Source organism: Ovis canadensis, chromosome X (assembly GCF_042477335.2).
Source record: "Ovis canadensis isolate MfBH-ARS-UI-01 breed Bighorn chromosome X, ARS-UI_OviCan_v2, whole genome shotgun sequence".
NCBI classification, from domain to species: domain Eukaryota; kingdom Metazoa; phylum Chordata; class Mammalia; order Artiodactyla; family Bovidae; genus Ovis; species Ovis canadensis.
Window position 1 is genome coordinate 117045137 of NC_091727.1, and position 15030 is coordinate 117060166.

Genomic DNA, 15030 nt, shown 5'->3' on the forward strand with positions numbered 1-15030 from the left:
TTATCTGTAATATTTTATTTCTTGTACTAGGTCTTCCCTGGTGGCTCAGTTGGTAAAGAGTCTGCCCCTAATGCAGGAGACCCAGGTTCAACCCCTGGGTCGGGAAGATCCCCTGGAGAAGGAAATGGCAACCCACCCCAGTATTCTTGCCTGGAGAATCCCATGGACAGAAGAGCGTGGTAGGCTACAGTCCATGGGGTCACAATTAGCTTAAAAGATACTTAAAGTATCTTTTTTATTTCTTGTATCTTTTAAGCTAATTCTCTTTTATGCTGTCAATTCTGCACCGTGGGTATATGAGTGTTTGCTGGACCATTCTTTGTGTTTTGCTGCAGTTTCACAATTTAGTCCCAAATGGTTTTGGGTGGACTTTTCTATTGGCAAACTAGAAAGCCACTCTGTTACAATTCCTCTTTCTGGAAGCAGTACATCCCCAGTCATGAGAGCCTACGTTGGCAGAAATTGTTCTAAGAGAACGTTTACATGGTGCACGTTCCCGGGCCAGGAAGCAAAGGAATTTTATTCATTCTTGGGAAATGTGGAGAAAATAAAAGAGGACTTGGAAACCAGGAAAAATAAGATTTTCTGTGAGAGAGTGGGTAGGGGGTGCAGGAGAGGTATAACAAGGATCTGAATAAAAGGAAGGTGAACAGAGCTAGCTAAAAGTATTTTATCTTTTTTAAAATGAGAGCATCCTGAATACTTTGGCTTCCAAAGCTCCAGTGAAGATATGTATTTCCTGCTTTTTCAGTTTGGCAGCAGGCCAGGGCCCCCTGACTGCCGAATAAGTGTTCAGGTGAAACCACTGAGAGAGTTCTAGATTGGCTCCTTTGCTCGCAAGTAAACACTTTTCTATTAAAAACATCTCCTTCAAGCTGTAGGAAAGTCTGGACTTCATTTTGTCAGCCTCACTTAATAGTCATTTGAGTGAAACAGCGCGACCTTCTAAAGAGATGGGTAAACCAAGCTGGTTCTCCCTAGTGGGCCGTCTGCCTTGGTTTCACTGCCTGCACCCTTCTTGAGTCCTTCCTCCCTCCTCTCTCCCCTGGCCAGTCGAGTGGGAGGGGAACCTTAGCAGAGGGAGGGGAGACAGAGGAAGTGGAAATGCTTGGCTAGAGGGGTGGTCTGCAGCATGCTGGAATAATCTAGAGAAGAAGGAGGAGTTTGAAGAAATACCATTCATTCTCATTGCCTCCCCCTTATTGGCCATCCCAGGGCACTTGCGCATGCATTCGTTCCCCAGTCACTGAATATATACACTGTGTGAGCTTTCAGCATAAGATCACGAGAGTTCAACGGACCTGCCAGAGAGACGTCTGATAGGGGCGGCCCGAGATAAATTAGGGTCTCTGAATGACTTGATGAACTAGGAAGAACCCTGTCTTCTATAAGTTTGCTTTATAAAGAGGGTTTTGCTGACAAATATACAAAATCGAAAAGAAGAACCAAGGAAAGCCCTTTTTCTCAGACTCTTACTATACAGAGGGGAAGACTACAGATCGTTCCTCTTACAGAGTCAAAGCAGGGCAACCCTGATAGGCCATCAATGACGTCATCTGAATGCTCACATCTTAAGTGCTTGTCTGATTGGCTGGGGCAGCAGTGTTCCCCTTTCTGCTCTTCCTTGCACTCCCACACATTGCACAGCAGCTTTTCCAGCAAGACTGGATAAGCTGATGCACGGCAGTAACCCCTTCATTTCAGGCACACGGAGATTACACACACCCTTGATGTATGTAGTTAGAACTGCCAACACTTCAACCTAACACAAGTTGGCAGCCCAACACAAGCTCGTGAATTGGTTACACAATAAGGAAATGGTGTTGGTGGTGAACAATTTCAGAGTTTCAGGGACCCAAAACGATGCTTATACAGCTAGACAAACAGTTGTAGCATAAAGTTGGGTGAGGGTCTACATTTGATAGCCACCCATTGTGTTAGATTTTATTTGTTTAGTACAAGGACCTAGCTCCTCCCAGACTCTGAGTGGATTCTTTTCATTGTAAATCCATGTAAGGAGATATGTCATCATCACAACGTTAAGCTGAGCACTGGACTAAGCAGAAGACCCGGTTTCAAGCTCCAGCTCTGCCATTAATTGTGTTTGTGAGCAAGTCACTGAACTATTGCATTTTCTTTTTTTAAATTTTTATTTATTTTTGTCTGTGCTGGGTCTTTGTTGCTGCATGGGCTTTTCCTGAGTTGCAGTGAGTGGGGGCTACTCTCTAGCTGGGGTGCATGGGCTTCTCATTCCGGTAGCTTCTCACTGCAGAGCATAGGCTCTAGAACTCCCAGGCTCTAGAGCACAGGTTCAATACTTGTGGCATGTGGGACGTTCCTGGACCAGGGATCAAACCTGTGTCTCCTGCATTGGTGGATTCTTTACAACTGAGCCACCAGGGAAGCCCTGAACCACTGCATTTTCTGAAAATTCTGTATGCTTTTTTATTCAAACCCACAATCACAGGCTGTACCATTACCCACAACTAACTGTTCTGCAAATTCAGTATAATGATGGATCCAAGGTATTGTCTTAATGTAGGAAGCCTGGCATCATGATTGATCAACCACTTTGCTGCCTATCACTGAAATATTTCCTTTTAATTTTCAGAAAGAAACTAACCTTTCAGGAGAACATTATTAGCAAACCTAGCCTGAGTAGCTGTGTGTTCTTCCTCTCTCACACATCTCCTTTTCTCCATTCCCACTGTCATCAGCCCATTTCAGATGCTCTCAGCCACCACATGGACTAGTGCAACTGGTTCCTAACTGGTCCTGCTGCCCCCAGCCTTCTTCCTCTTTAGATATCCTCTGCAGCTACCAGGTGACAATCCCTGTTGAATTGCTTTAATCACAGCACTCCCCCATCAAAAATCCCCCACAGTTACCCTTGCATTCCAAGTGAAGTCCAAACTCCCTAATCTGCCCCTCCAAGATCTCATTCCAACCTGCTTTTCTGGCTGTATTTTCCATTACAGCCAGAGGCACACCTTATGCTCCAGTCATGCCGCATGCCTTCCCACTGCTGTGCCTTTGCTTATGGCATTACCTGCAATATCTTTCTCCCCATCTTTGCCAGAAAACTCCTACTCATTTTCCCAAGACCAAACTTGGATGGTTTTTCTCCGCTGCGACATCTTCACATCTCCTCCGTCATCAGAGGTGTGAATTTCTATAGCACTCTATCCTTGGCAGTCACATGCTATGGGCACACTAGTTTTATTCTATTGCTCTGGAAGCTCCGGGACACAGGGACCATGCCCCTTTCATCCTTGCGTTGTCCCCAACATCATGCATACAGTGGGCACTTAATGAATGCAGACAGAAAGGCAGTATGAAGTAATAGGGCATGGGTATTAGAGTCGGAAGGCCAGGTGGTGGAGTTCAGCTCTATCACTGATGAGTGGTGTGGCCAATCTGAGCCCAACAGTGCATCTGTAAAGTGGGCATACTTCCTGTCCTGTGGATGGTACAGGGAAGGAGACAGGTGTTGTAAATATCCAATGATTTACACACACATACATACACACATGAAATGGTAACTAGGTAGAGGTAATGGATGTTAATTAGCTTGATTGTGGCAATCATTTCACAATGTATACATATATCAAAGCATCAACTTGTACACCTTAAACATAGATAACTTTTCATGTCAATGATATCTCAAAATCTTAAAAATCCAATGATATACAGTCATCCCTCTGTATCCATGGGTTCCAGAACTAACTGCAGATTGAAAATATTCAGAAAAAAATTCCAGGAAGTTCCAAAAAAGCAAACCTTGACGTTGCTGCACAGTATCAACAATTTACATAGCATTCACATTATATTTACAACTATTTCCATGGTATTTACATTGTATTGAGTAGTATAACCAACCAAGAGATGATTTAAAGCATCCAGGAGGATTGTGCAGGTTACATGCAAATACTACTCCATTTCATAGAAGAGACTTGAGCAACGGGCGGGTTGGGGAGTGGGGGGCAGGTGGAGGTTGTCCTGAAACCAATTCCCTCCCTGATATGGAGGGATGTCTGTATATATTGGAGAGGGTTAGCAGCAAAGCCACAGTACTTAAACCAGCCTTTGAAGTTCTGCTTCCCTCTCCTTGGTACACATTCCAAAGGAGGAGTTCCATACTTTGTAGACAATACAGTAAAGTGGGGAGAAATTGAGTCCTTAAAACTCAGAGGAGAAATGTTTACAGGCTGCAGGCCAGATGTTGCTGAGAGCAAGGGGGCTGGGGAGGAAAGAGAGCCTTGACAGAGATTCCCCATCATCTCACTACCCTCCTTTCCCAGAGTTAAGAGAGGCAACGCTATTCCCAGGCATAAGTGAAATAAGCGCTGGCCTCGAGGAATCAGTGATAAGGAAGATTCCACTGGGCTTGTCAGTTGTCGGATGAGACTTCCAGCTCCAGCCTCCCTGAGCCAAAGGCAAAATCCTTCGACTGTCAGTCTGCAAGGCAGACCTACAGTGGTCAAGACTGTGGGTTGTGTTTCTCTAATTTTGAGCCAAGGCCAGGCTTCAGAGTTGGCTGCTGTTCCCAGTGAATGGGGAACCCGGGACCATACCCCCAACTACAGAAACATCTTTACCTGAAACCCCATCTCTACCACTTCATTCTTTTAGCCTGTGTTTCCAGTTAAAATGCAAATATCTCTGAGTTCTTGAGGAAGCTTCAAGACTTATCAGGCTAATTTACATCTTTAGAAGTTTTTCTAAAAAGCAGCTGTTTTTTGTGGGAGGTGTTAAAAGGAGGCCAGTGAGCAGTGAGGGTGGGGCAGCCTCTGTAGGACCCCAAAGGCCAGCTTCTTGGGGGAGAGGGCAGGGAGCCGAACTCCAGGGCCTTTTGGTGACAGTAGATTGGGCCCTCTGTCCCTAGCAAGAACTGTCTTCTGGGGGTTCTGGTCACACAGACCCTCTTCCATACATGTATCTTCAGAGGTCTCTCTCCCAAGCCAGCCAGAGCAAAATTTCCAAGTTGGTGGACAGTGGGAAGGGGGTTAGGAGCCATCTATCCGGAGATTTCTTCTCTTCTTCCCCCCAAAATCTCCTTTCACCTTCTTCCGCCTCCTCGCCCGTCCAGCCCCGTCAGCCTCTCTGGGCCACAGCTGCGTCCCCCTCAAACTGCAGAAATCCCCAGAAAAGGTGAAGAAGAAAAGGTGGGGACTGCACTCTGGGGGCCGAAGAGGTCGCCTTCTGGCCCAAGGGGCTCCCATGAGAGCCGGAAGGAGGCGGGGGCGCACCGCCGGCCCGATCCCCAGCACCCCGGCGGCGTCGGGCCGCGGGATACCCGGCGGCGGCCTCCCGGGCCCCGGGCCCGCCCACGCCCGGCTCTTACTTGCGGTAGGCGGCTAGCTGGACGGCGCTGCAGGGGAAGAGGCGCAGGCAGGCCACCGCGTTCCCCTTCCACAGGGCGCGGGGCCCCTCGGCACGCCACACGCGGAGCCCCGCGGCCCACGGCCCCCGGGCGCGGCCGCGCACGACGCCGACCTGGGCCAGTACGGTGGCGAGCTCCAGCGGCGCGGTGAGGCTGAGGCTGAGCGCCCCCGCCAGCCCGGCGCATAGCAGCCGCTGGCTGCCCGTCAGCCGGCCGTCCCGCCGCCAAGTCGCCATCGTGCGTCCGCGGCCCGAGCCCCGGGCGGCCGGCCGATCGCGTGGCTCGGGCCTGGGGCTCCCGGGCTCCGGCGCAGGGGGCGGGCCAGGCTCCGCCCGGCGTAGGGCGGACCCGCGGACCGGACGGGAAGCCGGTCCGCCGCCGGGCCCGAGCGGGCCTGGGGCTGAGGCGGGGTTGAGGAGGCTGGTCCGGGGTTGAGGCTGTGGCCGCGCCGGTTTAGTGTCTGATTTTCGGCCAAGACGTTTCTGTTTGCAGTTGAGAAACACCGCGTTCTTTCAAGGCCTAGGCCGCCTTATTTGTGTTCTGAATATTCAGCCTCCGCCCCCCCCCCCCCCCCGCCTTATTTATACCCTTTCTCCCTTTCCAAGTTCCACCTTGCCTGCGACCTTTTTTCTGTCCTTAGGGAAAGCTTTACAGATTTCTCAGGGCAGAAGGAAAAAACCTTCTATAACATACACACGATATCCAACACTTGACAAGTATCAGGCTTTTCGTACATTGTCTTATTTAGTTTTCAAAACAGTCCTTAGTAGGTGTGTCCCCATTTATTACTCTCAATTCGAGAGGTTGTAGAGGTGCTTAGACCTTCAACTCCAACCTGTGTTAGCATCTGAGCCCTGCAGTTTACCAGCTGTGTGACCTTGAGGAAGTCATTCAACCTCTCTATGCCTCACTTGCTTCATCTATAGTTTTTTTTTTTTCCCCTCTAGGGGTTAAGTAGTAAATGAAAAATGATACAGGTAAGTACTACAGATGTGTTAGCTATGATTAGATGTTGTTTTTACAACAACAGGAAGAAGGAAGAGGAAACAGAGATTGACTTGTTCTAGGCACACAGCGGCTAGATGCCATCTGGATTCAGGTCTGTTTTGTGACAACATTCCCAACAGCTACACAAAACGTCCACTGGGACAGCAGAGTGTCTCTCGAGTAGAGACATTTTCGGTGGTTTTGTGAGCTAAGGGGACCACAGGGGCAAAGAAAGCTTAGCAGTCAGTGACTTGGCCAGAGTCTAAGAAGGATTTTGATAAGTTTTAAAAAATTCAAAATTTCTCCCTGTTTTCTCTTCTTAAAAAGCCATTTCAGTAATAATAATGGAAAGGTAGTCCAGCAGTCTGTTAGTATAAGACATCCCAGTTGCTTTTAGGCTTGTATTGTTATTTTCTACATTTACTGACAGACATGATGATATAACGATCCTTTTCTAAAACCTGTTGCAGGGTTTTGATTAGGGGAACTTGTTCTACCTATTTATTAAACAGCAACAGACTCACAGACAGCGAGAATAGACTGGTTGCCAAGGGGGATAGGGAGTGGGGGAGGGATGGCTTGGGGATTTGGGATGGGCTTATGCAAACTATCATATAGAAAATGGATAAACAAGGTCCTACTGCAGAGTACAAAGAACTATATTCAATATCCTATGATAAACAATCATGGAACAGAATGTGAAAAAGAATGCATATGTATGTAACTGAATCCCTTTGCTGTACAGTAAAAATAAACACAACATTCTGAATCAACTATACCTCAATTTAGAAAAAGGAAATGGAAAAGAGGACTTGTTCTAGTTATAGAAGCCTTGCTCTGCTCTCAACCATTTGGGATGCCTGTTTTTCTTGTTTTGTGAATTCTCCTGTCTTGTAAGCTAATTTCATGGCTCTGGGAGGTTGAGGAAAGTAGGTTTATGACTCTGAAGACCAGAGGACATGAATTTCACAGGGTTTGAATTGGAACTGGGGGACTACAGTAAGGAAACCTTCAGTTACTAGTCCTGTCCTAAAGCACTCTGTTGGACAACAGGACTAGATTCTAAAGGTCCTTCAAGGAGCTTGGCCCTGGGAATGGAACAGTTGATGGAATCACCACATTGTGTGGAGTTTGGCTTGACTGGGTTGTACTGGTTTTGTTTGGCTTTAAGGCAACTTATGTGAGCATTTCAACTGCACCCACCTCGGGAACCAGCTATCCTTTTTTCTTGAGCACTGCTGTTCTTTTTGTCTTCACCAGGAATACGATGTTCTAGTGAGCCAGAGGCAAGAAGAATCATTTCAGTCTTCCCAGCTGTGGGCCAGGAGAGATCGTGAGTAGATGGTCTATTTTAACCTCAAAAGTAATTTTTCACAGTAGGTACCTTGCACAGTAAAACGAGTAACCGTAGAATATTTTCTTTGCTGCCTTCTGTCTTTTCATGGCCATGTGCAAACAGAACAAGGTTTGTTCCTATTTTACTCAGCTAGAGTCCCATTCATTTGCTAAACCTTGGGAATATTATGTAGATTAATCTTAAACATAAATCAGTCCTTGAGGGTGTCATGTATTTGGATTGCCACTTATAGACTTGTTAACCTCAGTGCCTCTTCATATTTGTTGAAAAGTCTGTGAAGAATATAATAAGTTAAGGATCTCCAACTTTGGAAAAGGCGCACAATATGAAACTGGAGTGCTGTGTTAAAAATAAATGTATGATAACTTAGAAGTAGTATTGTAACTTGAGGAAAAAGGGTGGCTAGCTGATTCAGGCCAGTAGGCAGCCTCCTGTCCTTCTCAGCAGATGTTGGGAGATGCTCATGGTTTTGGATTCTTCAGCACTCACTTTTTGTTTCTCTTCTCACAGAGTGAAATCTTCTCTCAATACATTACCTTAGTTTAGCTTGCTGATGTTTCTAAGATTATAATTGATCTTGCTATATTTATGCCAATGTTGGTGGATTCCTGCTCTAATTTGTATTTTATTCTTTTAACCTTATGGGATTTTGTAAATTGCAAATGTAGAATATACCTGTCATACCAAGGAAAACAGTACAGAAGTGTATTTAAAAAACTGTCTCCCTGAACATCCTCTGAGGTAACATTAGAGAAGCCAGCATTAAGAGCTTGATGCGTGTATGCGTGCACACACACACACATCTTTTCTGCAGTCAAATGTTCTGTCACTGAGCTATACCCTCTCTTCTGGGTGTATCTTTCCTCATCTTTTTAAAAAATGTTCAAACAAATATTCATTTGTATGAGTATTCCCCCCCCTTCCTTCTAAACAAACAAACAAACAAAAAAACAAAAAAACAAATGAGATAAAGCCACTGTAAAAAACCCTGATAATCAGATTATTTCTAGGGAAGAAAACGGAATGGTGGGAACGGAGGTGGAAGGGAGATCAACTTTTGACTATGTGCCCTTTTGTACTGCTTTCTTTTTTCCCCTCTTTTCATTTTACCTCGGGTATGTCTTATCCATTAAAATAAAATCTCTCCACCATCGTCAATTTTCCCCGAAGCCTTTCCCATTAGGTGCAGTGTTTCTCATTAGGTGACATTTGCCTTGCCTTCCCGGAGGTGTTGGCTTTGAAATGTTGAACAACTCTTGGTGAAGTTCTGGATGAAATAGAATACAATCTGCTTTCTATTTACATGGTAATTGCATTCCTAGGAAGTTCCATGTGCATAAACACTGTGCAAAAAATGTTTTGTCTTTAGGAGTTAAGCAGAGTTAGGTTTTCAACTCTGATAATGAGAAACAGCTTTTCCACTTATATGGGTGCCTGGTGGGATCTTTGAAAGTCATGAAGGATGCAGGACAGTCTGGTGCATTGAAGCTCTGCAGCATCCCTGCCCTGCCCATTAAATGCCAATGGAATCCTCCAGTCTCTGTGGGCTCCCTCCCCCCAAACTTCCAAAATGCCCTCTAGGAAGCAGCGCCATTCCTTTTGAGAACCACTACTCTAGCTGCTCCCTCTTCTTGGAAAGTTCTTTCCTCAGATATTTGCAGAGCTGATTCCTTGTCATTCTGAGCTCAGTTAAATGTTAGCTCCTGTCAGAAGGCTAGCCAGCCCACCCAGTCTCCACACCCTCATTCACTCTGCCACATCGCCCCATTTCAATCCTCTGTGTGGCATTTTCCCCTATTTGCCATTTTTCTTTCTTGGTTTATCGTCTGTTTCCAGTTACCAGAATGTAAGTTCCATAGGGGAAGGGATCTTGTCTCTTGTTCACAACTGTGTTCCCTGTGCCTGGAACACTGGCTGGTGCATAGTTAGTGCTCAGTAAACATTAGATCAATGAAGGAATTTCTTTCTTCAGTTTTCCAAGTTGGAAAAGATTAGCAGAACATAATGTCATTACAAAATTACTTATTTAGATTTAAACCATGGTAAAAACTCAAAAGATGAGCTAGATTCACAAGCTTGTAGATTTATAAATTCCCAGTAAACACTGTCAGTTTTGTCAGAAATTGGATGTTTGCCATTTTAAATTTCCAGCCACATCTGTAATTCTAAAGTGAACTGTGATATCTGATAGAGACTCTTTGTACCCAGTCATTATTTTCACCATGTCTTGAGCAGAAGTTTTGGCAAGTGTGTCAACAATGACTTCAGTAGCCCTGGCCTTTGTGGTTAAATAGAACACTATAAAGTGTGGCTTCCACAGCTTTTTCATTTTTCTCCCTTGGCACACTGCATTTTAGCTTTAAGCAATGTTTGAATATCCTTCCATTCTGCTTCAAACTTTTTGATGATGTTGAAGACACAGGGTTTCATATCAAAATGTGTAAGCCTTTTCCTTCTTTCATTTTCTCACTCGTTTATTCATTCCACAAACGTTTGCTGAATTGTTACTCTGTATCAGGAACTAGTTTGGGGATACATATTTCACATAGTGCAATTTAGTTTGCTCCCATTACCAAGCCATGGTAATCCAAATTTCAATGTGTGTGTGTGGTTTTTTCTTTTTATGGTAGTCACATAATACTTTTAGTTTCTTTATTGCTGGTTTGTTTAGTGTCTTTGTTATTTTTATAACACTAAGAGATGGTCCAGGTGATGAAATGATATATCTTTAATATATGTCTGAAGACCTAGGACTGAAGGAGTAAACAGACAGAACAGGCTCCATCTTGAAAGCAGGACTCCATCTTGGGCTGGACTGTGGAATTGGGCTGGACTGTGGACTATATGCCCAGTATCTATGGAAATGACATACCAACTGGAAAATCAGACCCCCCGGATGGAAGAACCCCAGGGCTCATACCTACACTCTCCATTGCCTAAAAGAATTCCCTAATTATCTGTGTAACCAAATAGAATCATAAATTCTATTATGCTTATTGGGGTATGACCACAGGCCTATTGATAATTGTCCACTGTTAACTGCCTAGGCTTAAGGCATATGAATCACAGGCCAACTCTGATTGTATCTTTCTCTTCCTTTGTTCAGACTAGTTTCACGGAATTTGGGGAGGTGGGTTTGGGCACGTACACTTAGGGTATATAAGGTTTTCACAAATGCTAGTCAGGGTCCTTGGCTAAAAGGAGACTCTGCCTTGGGCCTGCCAGTGTAATAAACTGTACTTCACTATCTGCATTATCCTTCTGAGTGAGTTTGTTTCTCAGAACGTGTGGCTACAAGACTAAATTAATTACATTCTTTTTGGCCTTGCTGTGTGGCATGTGGGATCTTAGTTCTCTGACCAGGGTTCAAACCCATGCCTCCTGCAGTGGAAACATAGAGCCCTCAGCACTGGACTACTGGGGAAGTCCCTGAACTCATCACATTTTAATCACCAACTCCACCTCTATACTTTTTGTCATTTATGTACAGTAAAATTACTTTATTTTGGTATAGAATTTGTTATATGAGTACTAACACATGTATAGATCTGTGTAATTAGCCCCAATCAGAATACAGAACTGCTCCATCAGCCCCCAGAATTCTCCTGTGCTGTCTGTCTGCAGTCAAAGCCTCCCTGACTCTCAACTCTGGCAACCACTGATCTGTTCTTACAGTTTTTCGCTTTGAGAATGTCATATGAATGAAAACATATGGTTATATAGGGGCTTCTAGGTGGCACTAGTGGTGAAGAACCCAGTTGCCAATGCAGGAGACATAAGATACATGGGTTCAAACCCTAGATCACAAAGATCCCCTGGAGGAGGGCATGGCAAAGTGACTTAGCATGCATGCACATGGTTGTATAACCTTTTGAGACCATCTTCTTTTACTTAGCACGATGCCTTTGAAATTCAACCATGTTGTCATGTTCATCAGTAGTTTCTTCCTTTTTATTGCTAAGTCATATTCCATTGTGTGGATGTAACATAATTTGGTCTTCCATTCATAGACATTTATGGTGATTCCAGTTTTTGGCTATTATGAATAGAGCTGCTATAAAACATTTGTATATAGGTGCTTGTATGAAAATATCTCCTTTTGTTACATAAAAGGTGACTTTCTATAGATATAACATTGGTACTTGCTTTTTTCATTGTATACTATGTCTTAGGTATTACTCCAACTCAGTTTATAGATATCATTCTCACTTTTATTTACAGCAGCAAAATATTTATTTATTTATTTTTTATTTAGATAAAAAATATTTATTTACAGTTGCATGGATGTACCACAGTTTATTTAGCCACACTCTAGGAATGAGTGTTTAGGTGGTTTCCAGTATTTTGCAATTATAAAAAATATTGCAATGAATAACCTTGTGCATGTGTATTTTTGTATTATTGGGGGTTTATTTTTATCTACTGTTAAACTTTAAAATCCCATTTGTAATCACTGATCCATGGTGAGTTCTATGGAAAGTAAAACTGAAAAGAATGAAGCACAGGCCTAATTCCTAGTTAAAAAAAAATGTATATACTTTTACATACATCCTGTACTAAAGATTTGTCAGCTTCTGGAAATCATGTGTTGATGTGTAAATGAAAAGAATGCATGGACCTTCAAGATACAGGGCCACATACTACTGCTCTGGATTGTGACGTGGCAGTGGTCCCTGGCAATGGGCAGATAAGGAAACAAGAAACCAGGGTGCTGGGTGGTTGACTATGTGAATGTTGAAGTGACTGAGAATGATGGGAGAAGTTGGGACAAAGAGGACAGATAGTTAAGAACTAAAGCCTATATGGGGTTCTCAAGGTAAGAATACTGAAGTGGTTTGCATTCCTTCTCCAGTGGACCACATTTTGTCATAACTCTCCACCATGACCCATCTGTCTTGGGTGGCCCTACATGGCATGGCTCATAGTTTCATTGAGTTAGACAAGGCTGTGGTCCATGTGATCATAGCAAAGTAATGCTCAAAATTTTCCAAGCCAGGCTTCAACAGTACGTGAACCATGAACTTCCAGATGTTCAAGCTGGATTTAGAAAAGGCAGAGAAACCAGAGATCAAATTGCCAACATCCGTTGGATCATCAAAAAAGCAAGAGAGCTCCAGAAAAACATCTACTTATGCTTTATTGATTACACCAAAGCCTTTGACTGTGTGGCTCACAACAAACTGTGGAAAATTCTTCAAGAGATGGGAATGCCAGACCACCTTACCTGCCTCCTGAGAAATCTGTATGCAGGTCAAGAAGCAATAGTTAGAACTGGACATGGAACAACAGACTGGTTTCAAATCGGGAAAGGAGTATACCAAGGCTGTATATTGTCACCCTGCTTATTTAACTTATATGCAGAGTACATCATGAGAAATGCCAGGCTGGATGAAGCACACGCTGGAATCAAGATTGCCAGGAGAAATATCAATAACCTCAGAAATGCAGATGACACCACCCTTATGGCAGAAAGCAAAGAAGAACTAAAGAGCCTCTTGATGAAAGTGAAAGAGGAGAGCGAAAAAGTTGGCTTAAAACTCAACATTCAGAAAACGAAGATCATGGTAACTGGTCCCATCACTCATGGCAAATAGATGGGGAAACAATGGAAACAGTGAGAGGCTTTATTGGGGGGGGGGCTCCAAAATCACTGCAGATGGTGACTGCAGCCATGAAATTAAAAGATGCTTGATCCTTGGAGGAAAAGTTATGACCAACCTAGACAGCCAAAAGCAGAGACATTACTATGCCAACAAAGGTCCATCTAGTCAAAGCTATGGTTTTTCCAGTAGTCATGTTTGGATGTGAGAGTTGGATTATAAAGAAAGCTGGGCACTGAAGAATTGATGCTTTTGAACTGTGGTGTTGGAGAAGACTCTTGAGAGTCCCTTGGACTGCAGGGAGATCCAACCAGTCCATCCTAAAGGAAATCAGTCCTGAATATTCATTGGAAAGACTGATGTTGAAGCTGAAACTTAATACTTTGGCCACCTGATGCAAAGAACTAACTCATTGGAAAAGCCCCTGATCCTGGGAAAGATTGAAGGTGGGAGGAGAAGGGAACAACAGAGGATGAGATGGTTGGCTGGCATCACTGACTCGATGGACGTGAGTTTGAGCAAACTCTGACAGTTGGTGATGGACAAGGAAGCCTGGCATGCTGCAGTCCATGGGGTCACAAAGAGTCAGACACGACTGAGTGGCTGAACTGAACTGAACTGAAAGCCTATATGAATGAGGACAATCACCAGGAAGGTGATAGAAGACTACCACCAGGGTGGGGAGAGGGTGAAATAACAGGAAGGTGTGAAAGGAGGAGGAGCCAGAGACTTCTCAAGAGTGGGAGGAACAAAAATCAGGAAATGGCCTTGGGGCGCAAGGAGAGTTTCAGCTCTATCACCTGGCACTCTCTAAGGAATTTAGCTATGGGGAGAAGAGAGGATAAACAGCCTGTGCTTTAGAGGTGTCATCAGACAGTGAAAGATTCAATTACAGTAGGATGTGGAGGGAACGTCCTGAGGAGAGGTTCAAGGCTACTGGGACCTGTTGTTGTTTAGTCTCTAAGTCATGTCTCAATCTGTGCGACTCCATGGACTGTGGTCTGCCAGGCTCCTCTGTCCATGGGATTCTCCAGGTAAGAATACTGGAGTGGGTTGCCATTTTCTCCTCCAGGGGATCTTCCCCACCCAGGGATCAAACTTGCATCTCCTGCGTTGGCAGGCAGGTTCTTTGCCACTGAGCCACCAGGGAAGCCCCTCCTTGGACTTGGCCCATCATAGACTGGAAGTTCTAACCTTAATCCAATCCTAACACCCACTTAACCCTCATCTTCACCCTAACCTACTGGTGAGATTCAGCTGTTGTCATGGAGTGTTCCTTTACTTCTAGAACTGCTGGATTGCTTCTTGGCCTTTTGGTTAAGATCAAATGTAGATCAGCTGGTGCTGGCAACAGCAATGAAAATAGCAGCAACTGGCTACAATGAGCATTGTAGCCCTTTGCCCTTAGGGCACTGGTAGTGGTTTTCAGTGTCTCTCTGGATGTTCTTCAAGATTGAGCCTGAAGGCCTGGTTGGAGGGTCACAGGGCTCGGCTCCTCCTGCAAGTTTGGCAGCCACAGTTCTGGTGTTTAGTGTCCCCATCCAGAGTCTAGCCACATCTCCCACCGTATTGCCATGCTACTGCTATTTTGCATGTAATTTGCATGAGGTTTGTTGCATTTCAAAGATGTCAAAGGGAAAAACTGACTGACTAATCAGCCAGATTTCACAGGACAGTAGTACCTTGGTAGGGGTCCCTGCTAT

The 15030-nt window shown here is 44.5% G+C and overlaps 1 protein-coding gene and 1 long non-coding RNA gene across 2 annotated transcripts in view; one reads left to right on the forward strand and one right to left on the reverse strand.

The window, feature by feature from the left end:
• SLC25A43 (solute carrier family 25 member 43) overlaps positions 1-5933 on the reverse strand; it is a 42446-nt gene extending 36513 nt beyond the window's left edge. The window contains exon 1 of the mRNA XM_070290865.1: positions 5345-5933. Within this exon, the coding sequence (XP_070146966.1) occupies positions 5345-5619 (275 nt within the window). The 5' untranslated portion in view covers positions 5620-5933. The remainder of the gene's footprint in view (positions 1-5344) is intronic.
• A 1697-nt stretch (positions 5934-7630) lies between these two features.
• On the forward strand, positions 7631-10983 carry LOC138930513 (uncharacterized). Its single transcript, XR_011446205.1, has 2 exons — positions 7631-7703; positions 10473-10983. It is a non-coding gene; the product is annotated as an uncharacterized lncRNA (long non-coding RNA).
• Positions 10984-15030: the final 4047 nt, after the last annotated feature.